A 13,479-nucleotide genomic window follows, 5' to 3' on the forward strand; every position below is an offset into this window, starting at 1 on the left:
CATGAAGACAGACTCAGACCAAGTGGTTTTTCTGCAAACTGATAGCATTTCTTCTTTGTGCGATTTTGTTCAGCTCCTGATTTGATAAAAAAAACACTTAGGAGTGTATAGGAATATTTTGAGTAATGACCTCATACTTGCTATTAAGTTATTATTATAAAACACTTTGGTTTTAGAATAATCTACTGATGAAAATATCGAAAAAATACCCTTGGGACTGGAGAAATGACGCGGTTGGTCAAGAGCAGTTTTGTTCTTTCAGAGGACCAGGGTTCAGTTCCAGGACCCACATGGTGGCTCACAATCATCTGAACTCCAGACCCAGTGCTCTCCTCTAGCCTCAGAGGGCACTAGCATGTATGTGCTGCACAACATAGATGCAGGTAGAACTCTTATACACCCATATGTGAAGCCAAAGAATTAAAATCCATATCTCAGGGTCACAGTGACAAGTCATAAGACACAGCTGCAGAGAAACGTAAGTACAGTTGCAGGAAAGTTCCCCCAGCCCGAGTCATGTGACCACATTCCTTCCTGCTGGGGCCCTGAGACAAGGAAACCAGAAGGAAGGGCCTTGCCCTGCCTCACTCTCCTAGCAAAGGACTGATTAGCACTGGACTGGACAGACCTTTAGCTGAAAGCCAAATGGGACACTCCCTCAGCAAACAGACAGAGATCAGAAGAAGGGTTAGAGCCTCGGTGCGCTTGGCACCTGTTCTGCAGCCTGTCACCTTAGGACACCAGATCCCTTATGTATCTTTACTGAGTCCTTGCCAAGCTGGGAGCCCCCTGCTTTGGGAATGCTGGGAGGGAAAAGGACCTATTAAAAAAAACTCCACAAACAAGAGCTATTACATCGGTTTTGCCTCCTGGAGATTCTTGGGGTATCTGACACTGGCCCAACACAAAATGAAAATAACCTTTTAAAAACCCATAATCTGATCATTTAGAAATACAGTTTGAAATATTCACAAATGAAATGCCAAGTTTGTGATTTTCTTTAAAGTTTCTTAGGTTAAGAAGTGTGGGTGGTGCACAGATTAAAAAATTATCAACATATATGCAGCATTTATAGTTCTTAAAGGTAGGTGATGGATAAATGTGTAGAACTTACAGTAATGTATGTTTACAGTTTTTCACAATAAGATATTTCAGGCCTGAAGATTTAGCCTGGAGTAGAGCAGTGCCACTGTGTGTACCACACACACCAAGAGTTTTAAATACTCTTCTCAGTATACAAGCTGAATATTTTTTCAACCATTAATTTTATTAGTAAAAACATTTAAATGTCAAGGAAAATAAATATTGAGCAACATATGTTCAAATTATCAAAAATTCTTAAGCAATGGAGAAGTCAAATTGCGAGGTCATAAGCGTGCATCAAAAGCTGTAGAAACTAAGGTTTTTAAAAAATGTTTTAATCACACTAAACACTTCCTCTTATTCCAGTACAGTAACCTTTTGCTACTTACTTTATATTATAACTTTTTAAAGGTTTGTAGCACACAACAATTAAGAGATGATTCCTAAATGGATATAAAATCCCATAATTTTTAGGTATATCAAAGCGAATATTTAATTTCTGTACAACTCACCGGCAGTGAAATCTTCAGTCAGATCAATAAATGCATGTGAATGTGGATTCCGCATTTTACTTTTAGTGGGCAAGGCCGGATGCCATGACAAGTTTCTAAAATATAAAGAAAATAATTTTCTTAGGGTGAGTAAATCTTGTTTTAAAGTATAAAATTATTAGCATATAATAATTTAAAAATGTTTTTATTAAGCTGTATTTCACATACTATAAACCACATATTTAGTGTATATAATCTAGCAGGTTTTTAGTGTGTTCACAGTAAAATTATCACTTCTCTTAAAGTCCAAAACATTTTCATTTGAAAAAGAAATTTCCAAATGTACTAGTCACTCCTCACTCCCAAATCACTAATTTGACACCTTCATTTTCCAACTCAGGACACGTGGTATGAATGTACACACAGCACGTGGCACTCTATATGTAGCTTCTTTCATTACATTGTCAAGTTTACTCACAATGAAACATGCATGCATCAGAGCTGCATCCCTAGTCTGGGCATGGTAGCACTCGGGAGGCAGAGGCAGGCAAATCTCTATGAGTTCAAGGCCAGCCTGGTCTACATAGTGAATACCAGGCCAGTCAGGGATACTCAGTTGGACCCTGTCTCAGAAGACCAGAACAGCAACAACAAACAAAGCCTGTCTTCTTGTTTTTATGGTGGAACTTTTTATGCATGCCTAAACATTTCTGTTTACTCAGTCATCTGTTGATGGGTGTTGGGCTGTTTCCACTGTTGCTATAGTATTTATAAGGCTGTGTGTGTGTGTGTGTGTTGGGGGGTACTGTTTTTGACTGGAGTGGAATTGCTGGGCTATGTTTACCTGTGAGGAACTATGGGAACTGTTTTCTAAAGTGGCTTTACCATCTTGTATTTCCACAGGAAGGAAGAATTGTTTCAATACCGCCACATTATTGAAAAATCTGCCCACACCCAAGAAGGTTCACTTTGTGTTTTACTCATGGCTAACAATCTCAAGCATGTTCACAGACATTTCTTGACCATTTGTAGTTCTTCATTGGGGATATAACTTTTCAAATCCTCTCTTTATATTTAAGTTGTATTTTTATTGCTTTATTATTGATCCATATGAGGTACTTGGATAGTAAGTGTTAGACATTGTTGTTTCCAGACTCAGGGATGTCTCACTTTCCTGATGGTGATCTCAGTAAACCAGTTTTTAGTTTTGATGAAGCTCACTCCATTTGTCTATTATTATTATTTTTTTTAGTACTTAATCTTTTGGTACAATATAAGGTCATAAAGATTTACCTATTTTCTTCTAAAGGATTTATGATTTTAGCTCATATTGGCCCTTGCTTATTTTGTAAAATAAGAAAGTAAACAACTCTTTTTTCCCCATAAAAGTGGTTTAAAGGATGATTATTTGGAGTATGAGGAAAAAAATGGATTTGAAGCCTATTTTACAATATTGTATAATAGAAAGTAAAAATATACTCCAAGCTAAAACTATAGCATTCCTAGAGTAAATGCAAACATGGACATGGGATGTAATCTTTTCTTTTCTGAGACAGTGTCACTATGTATCCGAGGCTGGCACAGAACTCACAGAGAAACACCTGCCCTGCCTCTCAAGTACAGGGGTTAAAGATATGTGACACCATGCCCTTGGCAAAGACGCATAAATCTTGTCTCCCCTATAGTCACCACATGACAAAAGCAAACAAATAGGGGCTGGACAGATGGTTCAGTGGTTAAGAACAGTTACTCTTGCAGAGGACTGGGCTTTGATTCTCATCACCCTCTTGGTAGTTCATAACCATCCATAACTACAGGGGATTAAATGTTCTCTTCTGACCTCCTCAAGCACTAGGCATGCATGTGATGCACCAACATATACTCAAATATGAAAATAACAATAATAATCTATTAAAAAACAAATAGGTAAACTTTACCATTAGAAATTAAAAAACTTTTGTATATCAAAGAAGGTGAAAAGACTATGTCCTGGCAAGTTGACACTGGCTAGAATTATATGAGAAGGAATAAAACTAAAATTGAAAATGCCCCATCCAGAAGGAGGAGGAGGAAGAGGAGGAGGAGGAGGAAGAGGAGGAGATCTGATACATACAGATCTGAAGACAGTAATTCTTACTCCCAGAATCCCATCTACAGGGAGGTGTTGGCCCCTAAAGGCCTCTCCCCCTTTATTGGCTGTTGACAGGTTCAGTCTTATGAAGAAAGCATTATGTTTAGCATCTTGAGCAGCCAAATGCTTGCTAAAGTTACCTTTCTGGTGATGATAAAGTGATTTCTCATGGTGGTTCCAATTTGCATTTTCCTAAGGATCAATGATGTGCAACCTTGTTGTTTGGAGTGGCCAGTTTTTTGTTTTCCCTGTTGTTGGTTTATTATTTTAAAATTTATTTTTATTATTTTAAAATACATGTATATTTCTGTGTTGTACCTGTGATTGCCAGTGTCCACAGAGGCCAGAGGCATAGGATTCCTTGGAGCTGGAATTATGGGCAGTTGTGAGTTGCCTGGTGTGGGTGCTAGGAACTGAACTAGGGTCCTCCACAGGAACAGTATACTCTGTTACCCACTAAGCCATATCCTCAGCCCCTGGCCTTGATTTCTATGTTGTTGTTGTTGTTGTTTTGGATTTGGGTGGGGGTGGTTTTCTTTTTGTTTGGTTTGGGATTTTGAAACAAGGTCTCAGCTGGCCTAGCTGGACAGGAGCTAGCCGGCTTGCTTGCTTGCTTCTTTCTTTCCTTCCTAACTTCCTTCCTTCCTTTTCTATTTCTCTTCTTCCTCCTCCTCTACCCCACTATCAGTTTCAATCAGGACACTGCATTGTGATGTTTAGTCTAAGTATCTCCTGTCTCAAGTTTGTGTAAACATGTCACCACTTGTTCTCTGTATTGCCAATAAAAACCAACAAGCCAATGGTGAGCAATACAGAGTATAGGGTGGGACATCCTGTTACAGTGAGGGGAGGAGAAAGAGCAAGGACAAGAAGGATGCAAGGGAAGCACCAGGAGGAATGAGCTGGATCTAGGAGATGAGTAAAAAGCAGGGATGATGTGGGAAATCTGAATGGGAGGAAACTATACCAGCTTGGAGGTTTAGGATGGAGTAATTATTGCTCTGTATTGTGTTCTAGACTAATTAAATATATCTTTCTCTCTGTATGGTTATTTGGATATATAACTGGTTGGGGAGTAATTGTTGATTTATTACAATAATAATTCAATATTAAATATTAATAATCACTAAACAACTAACTACACAGAGTGACAGAGTATGAATGAATTAAGCACAAACTTGTGTTTGATCTATTCACAAGTCTTGTCTTGAGTTCATTGCTGTAACAATAAAACTACCCAAGCTCTCATCCTGTCAGCTTCCACCCACAGTCTAGCTTTCTGCCTTCTGTTGAAGCCTAAGGGCTCAGGCAGCCAGGGGCTTCTGTCATTGGTGCTGTTGTTTAGGCAGTCAGAGATCCAACCTTGGCAAAGCAATCACTTCTGTTTCCTTCTGAGTCCCTCTTGATATCTAAATGTGAAACTCCTAAAAAGTGCTATTTATACTCTTGCTTTCTTTAATATTCCAAATCAACATTCAACTTCTTCATGGTGCTTTACACTTTTACCTGACTATGCCCTTCTGTCCTTACTCTGACATTACTTAAGTAGTTAACCCTTAGAGATGAATTCAGATGCAATGTCCACTAACCACTGTGACAGCTGATGAAGGGGGAGACAGGGACGAGCTGCTGCTTATTTTGACAGTGCATTTTAGGATGGCTCAACCAAAATTAAATTACTTAAAATCTATAACGACAATAAAATTTATTTCTCTTATCTTTAAAATTGCTCTATTGCACATCACGGTCTTTCAGAAATAAGAAGCAGGTATATATTTTACAGGCAAGTGAACAGATATAAACTGTAATCTCATGTTAAGTGTTCAGCTGCTCTTGAAGGTTAACGCTACACACTGCTGATTAAAATGGAAGGAAGGGTAGAGATGAAAATAAAATGGGTAGTTCCAAGCCAATATTAAGTTTACTCACTAACATTCTTTGACCTTTGTAGATTTCAATTAACTTCTCCCACAGAAAACATAATTATGTCAAAGTGTTCTAATTTGTGGGCATCATCACCTTTTATCTCAAAGAATAGCATTTATCAAAGGATAAATTTACATATAATTAATGCCTAGGTAGCTTTTGGTTGCCTATGGTAACAGCTATTTGAAATGACTTCTAATCTACCTACTTAGCAGTGATCACCTCATCATGGAATGCTAACTATTTAAGAAATTCAGGACGAGCAGATAGCAGGAGATAGGGTTTGGAACAGAAAGGAATATGCAGAGAGTTTCAGATACTTCCTTCTTTTTTTTGTAATACAATATAATAATTTACTTAACAAGTATAATAAAAGACAATGGTTTTTCAGTGAATGTATGTACCCCAAAGCCTAGGGTCATGTTTTCAGAGTACAATAATAAGAAACAACAGCATTTTCTCATTTCATTAAACACAAAACGTAGTGTGGCTTTAATAAAAGGAACGAATATACTGTGAAAAGTTTAAAAGCTGAAACAATTTAATTTATGACATTTACAAAACAGTAATTTTGGCTCCTGTCAGCTACTGCCAGTGCTTCATCTGTAGAGCAGGTCCACGATGATGGAAAGGCGGCCTTTCATCCCAAAGGACGAGGAAAAGACAAAGACAAACAAGTGACCAGATGCTCCCTTTTACCTTCAAACCCACTTTGTATGTATGTTTCCTTTCATATTTAGTAAGTTTCCCTCTTTTTTTTTTTTTTTTTTGAGACAGTGATTCACTCTGTAGACCATGCTTGATGCTTCCAGCTACCTTGGTAGTGCCTCCAAGTACTGGGGTTACAGGTATGAGCCACCATGGGCAGCAATGGACTTTTTAGAGAGTTGGTGGCAAGTGCTCTTACCTGTGGAGTCACAGCGCAGGCTCCCATTGCTGTTCTGATCAGCCTCTCTCTAGCCTCAGCTGGCTGGGAGCTCACTAGAGCCTAGGCTCTTGGCTCTCCTTCCTCAGCAGCCCAAGTGCTAGCTAGTAGTATTGATGCCATGAGCAACCACGCCTAATGCAGGACACTGTTCAGGACAGCCAGTCATTAATCTAATGGTGAACTGTTACTATCAAATCTCACTGGACAAACCCCATAAAACTGCTTTTCTGAGAAGGCAATGATCAACTGCTACAAACACAGTTGGAGTTAGGACGTGAGAGAAAATGAGGTGGAGACGCTTGAGAGCACCTTAAGCCACCCACTTATAGTCACAAGGAACCCAGAATAAAGCAGTGTTGTAATCTCAGAGACTCTTAAGTGGGCCCAATAGGTCCCTGCAAATTGCCTGGTAGGACCGCAGGAGGCAGAATTATGGATGTTGACATGACTACAGCACAACCCTTGAAAACTAGTAAGTCATTTACTAAAACGTCATTATTTGTGTGGCTTAATTTTATAGACAAGATTTTGGAAAAATGATTTATTTCCAATAGCAAAGTTTTTCTTGCTTTTTAATTTTTTTTTTTAATTTAGGAACAAAGAAAAGTTAGAAAATGAAATCGTATTTTCATGGAAATGATGATAAAAATCTGCTTTATCCAATTCTTACAGATTCCTTTTCATGATGCTATAAAATATGTCAAGAACACATACACAGGACAAGAAGGGGTAAGGCTGTCAATAAAATCCTAAGAAAATACAAATCATTTCATAGTCACTTAAAAGCAGATTCTGCACAGTAAAGCTGATTATAAGCTAAAGAGGCCACAGGATAATTTGACTTGACTTCTGTTTTAAATCTCACAGTTTTCATATTCTTTCACACAAAAGATTGAAGTGGCACAATACATTATTTCACTAAGAAATATCTATAATAGTTTCTACAATACATCACCAAATAAAATCCATAGTAAAAATGAAGGATGATTTAATAAGTCAGTCACAAAATATTATATAGAAAACATGAAAAGTTAAATGAGAAATTGGAGATTTATTGGTTTTGGGCTCAAAACAGAACCATACTTAGATGGAGGACAGAGGTATTTCTGATAGTGGAAGGACAAAGCCATTTGCACAACTAATAGTAACTGACAAAAGTAAGGAATAAAGAGCAATAGCTCAGCAGCCAGTTCAGTTCCCAGCACCCACATCGGAGGGCTCACAGCCACCTATGATCCAGCTCCATGGCACCTGATGTACTGCTCAGGCCTCCCCAGGCACCTGCACTCACATGCACTTACCCATACACCTCTACCCATAATGAAAAGTTAAACAGATTTGAAATAAAGCAGAGTTGAGTAGCAGTAACGGAAACAAATGGTATATGTCTGAGGCTTGACAAGATGGTTTAACTTATAAAGTTGCTTGGCAACAAGCCTTATGACCTGAGTTTGATTCTTGGGAGCTACAGGATGAAAGAGCAGACTCCTGTCAGTTGCCCTCTGACTTCCACATGCACATTACAGCAAGTGTAAACACATGTGTTAGCACGAAAATGCACACAAGCAACAAACAAATGAAATGTAATAAATTAAAAAAAAAAAACTTTCCACCAGGACTCCTCAGACCCACAGCCCCCTCCCCCCCACACCCAGCCAAATCTTTACTAACCTAGTGAGCTGGCCTGACCCTCTCAACCCATCATACCTAGTCACAGTCCCACATCCAGTGCTCTTTTCTAGTCTGGCAACCTGTCCCTGCTCAGCAACCAATCTCCAGGAGTCTTCAGGACAACTCTTCATGATCTGACCCACGAGCCCCTCCTACACTAATCCAACCTCTGAGTGTGGCCAGATCCTGTATAACCTTCTCCAGGGTATAGCAAAGTGAGTCAGCCTGACCCTGACCAGCCCCCAGGATCTCGACCAGGTCCTACATCCATTGCCGAATTCTAGTCTGGCATCCGTGTCTGTTGAGCAGCTAACTTCTAAGACTCTTCCAGGACACGTCTGCAAGGCCTGCCAGGCCCCTTAACACCACATCTACCCTCTCCATCTAGGCAGACCCTGCGCATCCATTTCCATGCGTGTTCCGTGAGTCTGTGTGACCCTTTTCCACCTATGTCTAGTCTACACACCGTACGCACTGCCTCAGATCCCATAGCGCAAGTGCCCTCTACATTGAGACCCAGTCCTCCAGGCGTGGCCAGGCTAGCATCACGCACGGCGCCCCAGTCCTGTCTGTCTGACTCCATTCTACTTCAGCCACATCGAGAGTTTAGGCACACCACACATGGACATTCTCTCTTCCGCCCCAGCCGCCTCTTCCATATCTCACACAGAACAAAAGAAGTTCATGTGCTCAGATTTCATAACAAAAAGACTAAAAACAAAACCATGAAAGATCAAGCCAGTATTACCAGTTCGGTAGAAATGTCTGTCAAGGAGAATTGCTTAGATGAACTCTAGGACAGAGAATTTAAAAGAGCAATCATAAACTTCATCAAAACACTCAAAGAATGGAGAAGACACAGCGACAACTAACTGGGATGAAAAAGAAAAGAGCCTAAGGAGAGGGAATGCCCAGTGATGCTCAAGAAAACACAAACATACGGCTGATGGAGGGGATGAGGACAATCTAGGATCTATAAATGGAGTTTAATAGAGAGGAAGACTGAAGGCGTTCAAGCTGAAATGAAGATGGGATTGAAAATCCCCATAACTCAAGTAGAAACTCAAACAAGAGCCTTACAAGTAGGTTGAAACAAGCCAAAGGCCGAATAGCAGAGCTTGAAGAGAAAATGGAGGATTATAGACAAAATAAGTAAGGAATATGAATAATTTATTTATTTATTTATTTGAGACAGGGTCTTTCTGTGTAACCTTGATTGTCCTGGACTTGCTTTGTAGACCAGGCTGGCCTCGAACTCACAGCAATCCGGTTGCCTCTGCCTCCCAAGTGCTGGGACTAAAGGCGTGCACCACCAGTGCCTGGCCAATGAATAAATTTTTTAAAACACAGCAAAGAAACATACAGGAAATGTGGCACACCATGAAAAGACCAAACCTTTGAATTATAGGCATGGATGAGAGAAGAATCCCAAATCAAAGGTATAGACCAGATCTTCCACAAAGCCACAGTAATAAAAACAGTATGCCTCTGGAAACAACACAGACATGTGGACCAATGGAACAAAATCAAAGACACAAATGTGAATACATAATTATAGCTATTTAGTATTTGACAAAGAAGACAAACACAAAAGGTGGAGGACACACAGCATCTTCATCAAATGGTGCTGGGAAAACTAATATCCTTACGCAGAAGAATGAAATTAGACCTCTCAAAAACTAACTCTACAAGATCAAAGACCTAAAAGTGAAACCCGAAACACTGGAACTCCTAGAAACAAACCAACAACCAAACAAAATGTAGGCAGCACTCTACATGACATAAGTGTAGAAAAGGGCTGTCTGACTAGGACTCCAATGCTAAGAATTAAGGCCAACAGCTGACATGGGATCTTCTAAAACTAACAGATACAGATGCTTGTACAGGTAAAGAGACAATCAGGTGAAGAAGCAGCCCACAGAGTGGGAGAGAGTCTTTGCCAGCTACACAGCTGATACAAAGTTAATATCCAAGATATATAAAGAACACACACACACACACACACACACACACACACACACACACACACACACACACCAAAGTCAAAAACCAAATGACCCATTTTAAAATGGACCTGGAACCTGAGAGTTCGCAAAAGTACATACACACACATACACACTCACCCTAAGAAATACCTCAGAAATATCCATTGTCCCTAGTAATTAGACAAGTGCAAATCAAAACAACTTTGAGATTTCATCTTACCCTCTAGTCAGAATGGCAAAGTTCAACAAAGATATTGATTAAAATCGCTGGAGGAGAGCTGGCAAAAAGGAAACCCTCGCCGGGGCGTGGTGGCGCATGCCTTTAATCCCAGCACTCGGGAAGCAGAGGCAGGTGGATCACTTTGAGTTCAAGGCCAGCCTGGTCTACAAAGCAAGTCCAGGACAGCCAAGGCTACACAGAGAAACCCTGTCTCAAAAAAACAAAACAAAAAACAACAACAAAAAATGCAAACAAAACAAAAACCAAAAAATTCCCACAAACCCCCCAAAAACAAAACGAAAATAAACAAACAAAAACCAAACAAACAAAAAAGGAAACCTTCATTCACTGTTGGTGGGACTGCAAACTTGTGCAGACACGATGGAAATCAGTGCAGTGAACTCTCAAGAGGCTAAAATTTAATCTAACATATGGTCCAGCTATGCCACTCCTTGGCATCCTTGGCATCTGCTAAAATGCCTGACCGCCTAATCTACAGACATTTGCTGAGCTATGTACATTGCTGTACTATTCACAACAGCTAGGACATGGAATGAACCTAAATGCCTTTCAACCAACGAATGGATAGGAAAATGTGGTGCATGTATACTATGCAATACTACTCAGATGTAAAGAAAAATGAAGTCATGAACGTTAGAGGTAAATGGACGAACTAGGAAAGATCATACTGAGTAAAGCAACCAAGACCCAGAAAGATAAATGCCCAATGTTCTCTCTCATCTGAGGCTCTAATTCCAAATCTTCAGCTGTGAATACATATGCTGAAGAAAGCCAGAAAGTGAAAAGAGACCGCTGCTGGAGTGGGGGAAGCGGGAGGCGTCGTAGTTATTTTGATGTTACTATGGTAAGACACCAAGGCCAAGGCAGCTGGGGGGCTTAGGGTTTCAGAAAGTTAAGAGTCCATGACCATTTTAGTGGGAAGCATGGCAGCAGGCAGGCATGCAAGACACTGAAGCAACAGCTAAGAGCTCACATCTTGAGACAGCAAACAGGAGTCAGAGAGAGCTAACTGGTAATGCCCTGGGCTTTTGAAATCTCAAAGCCCACTGCCAAGAAAACACACCTTTCCAACAAGGCCACACTTCCCAAATAATTCCACCAATGGGAACCAAGTATTGAAACATATGAGCCGAGGGGGGCAATCTCACCCAACCCAACACAGGGGCAATCGTCAAGATTAGCAGGGTAGAAGTGACCTAATGGGATAAATGGGAAAAACAAAAGGGGGTGGTGGCTCCAGTTAGAAAGCAGAAGGTTGATAATAGAGAAGGGGGAAGAACGAAGGTAAAATAACAAGAACATCTGAAAAGCTCTAGGGAATCACGCTATCAACTATCTATCTTAATACTACCACACAAATAAGCAGCTTATATAGATATATAAAGGCATATATGTATAGTTTACATTCAATTTTCTCATCTGGGCTGACAATGCTACCTCCAAGGACCAAAAGCCACTTAACAAAAACCCAAGCACTATGTAGGCATGAGAAGCTCTTTTTTGAGTTGTAGGTCAGGGTTGTCCAAGAGGTTATCCAAACACTACATGCTATTGCTATGTTCCCTTAGTTACCCAGAGCTAAGTCCCCATTGCTGAAGACACCCTGTGCTCAGTACACAGGGCCCAGTGCTCCCTGAGCTAGAACTCCACTGAGTGGCTTCGCCCTTAGGACCAGCTCTCATGGTAACAGAGGATACAAGACAAACTTCCAAAGGAGGAAAGCAATCAACAGTCCTACCCAGCTAGACTGCTGTGAACCACCACAACAAGCAGCACAGCACAGTCACCGTAAGGCTGCAGTGGTGACATGCACATGTTGGTGGTAAACAATAGCTCTTTTATTGAACCTAAGGCCCTCTCAACAATGGGAAATTGTGTCTGGTTCTGAAAACCAGTCAACTACTCAAGGTAGTGAACTCATGGGTCTTGGAGAACCTAGCAACCTTCCACTTTATTAAACCAGCAAAGTCCCTGTTGCTCTCTCAGCATTTGAGCTCATGCCCATATATAAGTGTAGTTCTCAGCCCTCATCGAGGAAACTTCTCTTTGCAGCATATGGAGACCAGTACAGAGAATACCAGCCAGTCAAAATGTAGAGCTATAGAGTCTAGTCCCAACTGATACAGCTACAACACAGCTCCTGAACCTAAGGCTCAGGGAGCACTGCAGAAGAGGGGACGGAAAGATGGGGAAAGCCAGAGGAACAGGATCTCCCAGTTTACTGTGAGATTGTGTCTCCTAAAATAAAGCCATAGATCTATAAAGACTCATCAACATGGCTGCCTACACATGAGCTGAGCAAGGACAACGACAGACATGCTAAAGAGGGAGACCTCAACCCTACACCAGGAACTACAAGGAGGAGTACAATTGTTTATCTAGTAGCAAATAGGCCTGGAAACATACACACAGGTAACCTTATACTGACTGAACCGGTTATATTTTTGCATTCAGGAATAGCCATATCCATGTATGTATGTAACTATAATTAATGAATAAAAGAAAGCAATCAAAAAGGTATATATGGGGGGGGGCTGGATGAGAGAAAGAGAAGGGAAAATGATATAATTATAATCTCAAAAAAATAAAAGAAATAATAGAAAATTAAAATGTTTGAGGTAATGGATTTAATAAATATTTTAATGTAGTCATTACATATTATATAAAAGGACAAAAAAAATCACATTGCACCACTAGTATGTACAATCATTATGTGCCAATTAAAACTTTTACATAAGACTTGAAAGTTTTATACACATATGGCTGCTGTTTGTGCCTTTAATACTTTACTGTGAAATAAACAGAACATGGTAAAGTATATATTTATTATGTAGCTATATTAATATTATGAAGTATAAAACTTGGGTTTGACTCAAAAATGTATCTGAACCCAGTTGGTGAACCAGAGAAATCCTGAATATAAGCTTTACTTTTACCTTTGATTAACCTTAGATACAATGTTTTTATTTCAGTACTACAGTTATTCTGAAAGCTTATGCAACATCAGTTTTAGTACCTTTTTA

At 40.0% G+C, this 13,479-nt stretch overlaps 1 protein-coding gene across 1 annotated transcript in view; it reads right to left on the reverse strand.

Annotated features, from left to right (window-relative positions):
• Itfg1 (integrin alpha FG-GAP repeat containing 1) overlaps positions 1-13,479 on the reverse strand; it is a 129,925-nt gene that overhangs the window by 97,185 nt on the left and 19,261 nt on the right. Inside the window, exon 6 of the mRNA XM_051169049.1 lies at positions 1,596-1,690. Coding sequence (XP_051025006.1) covers positions 1,596-1,690 — 95 coding nt within the window. The remainder of the gene's footprint in view (positions 1-1,595; positions 1,691-13,479) is intronic.

The sequence above is a fragment of the Acomys russatus genome, chromosome 26 (genome assembly GCF_903995435.1).
Source record: "Acomys russatus chromosome 26, mAcoRus1.1, whole genome shotgun sequence".
Lineage (NCBI taxonomy): Eukaryota > Metazoa > Chordata > Mammalia > Rodentia > Muridae > Acomys > Acomys russatus.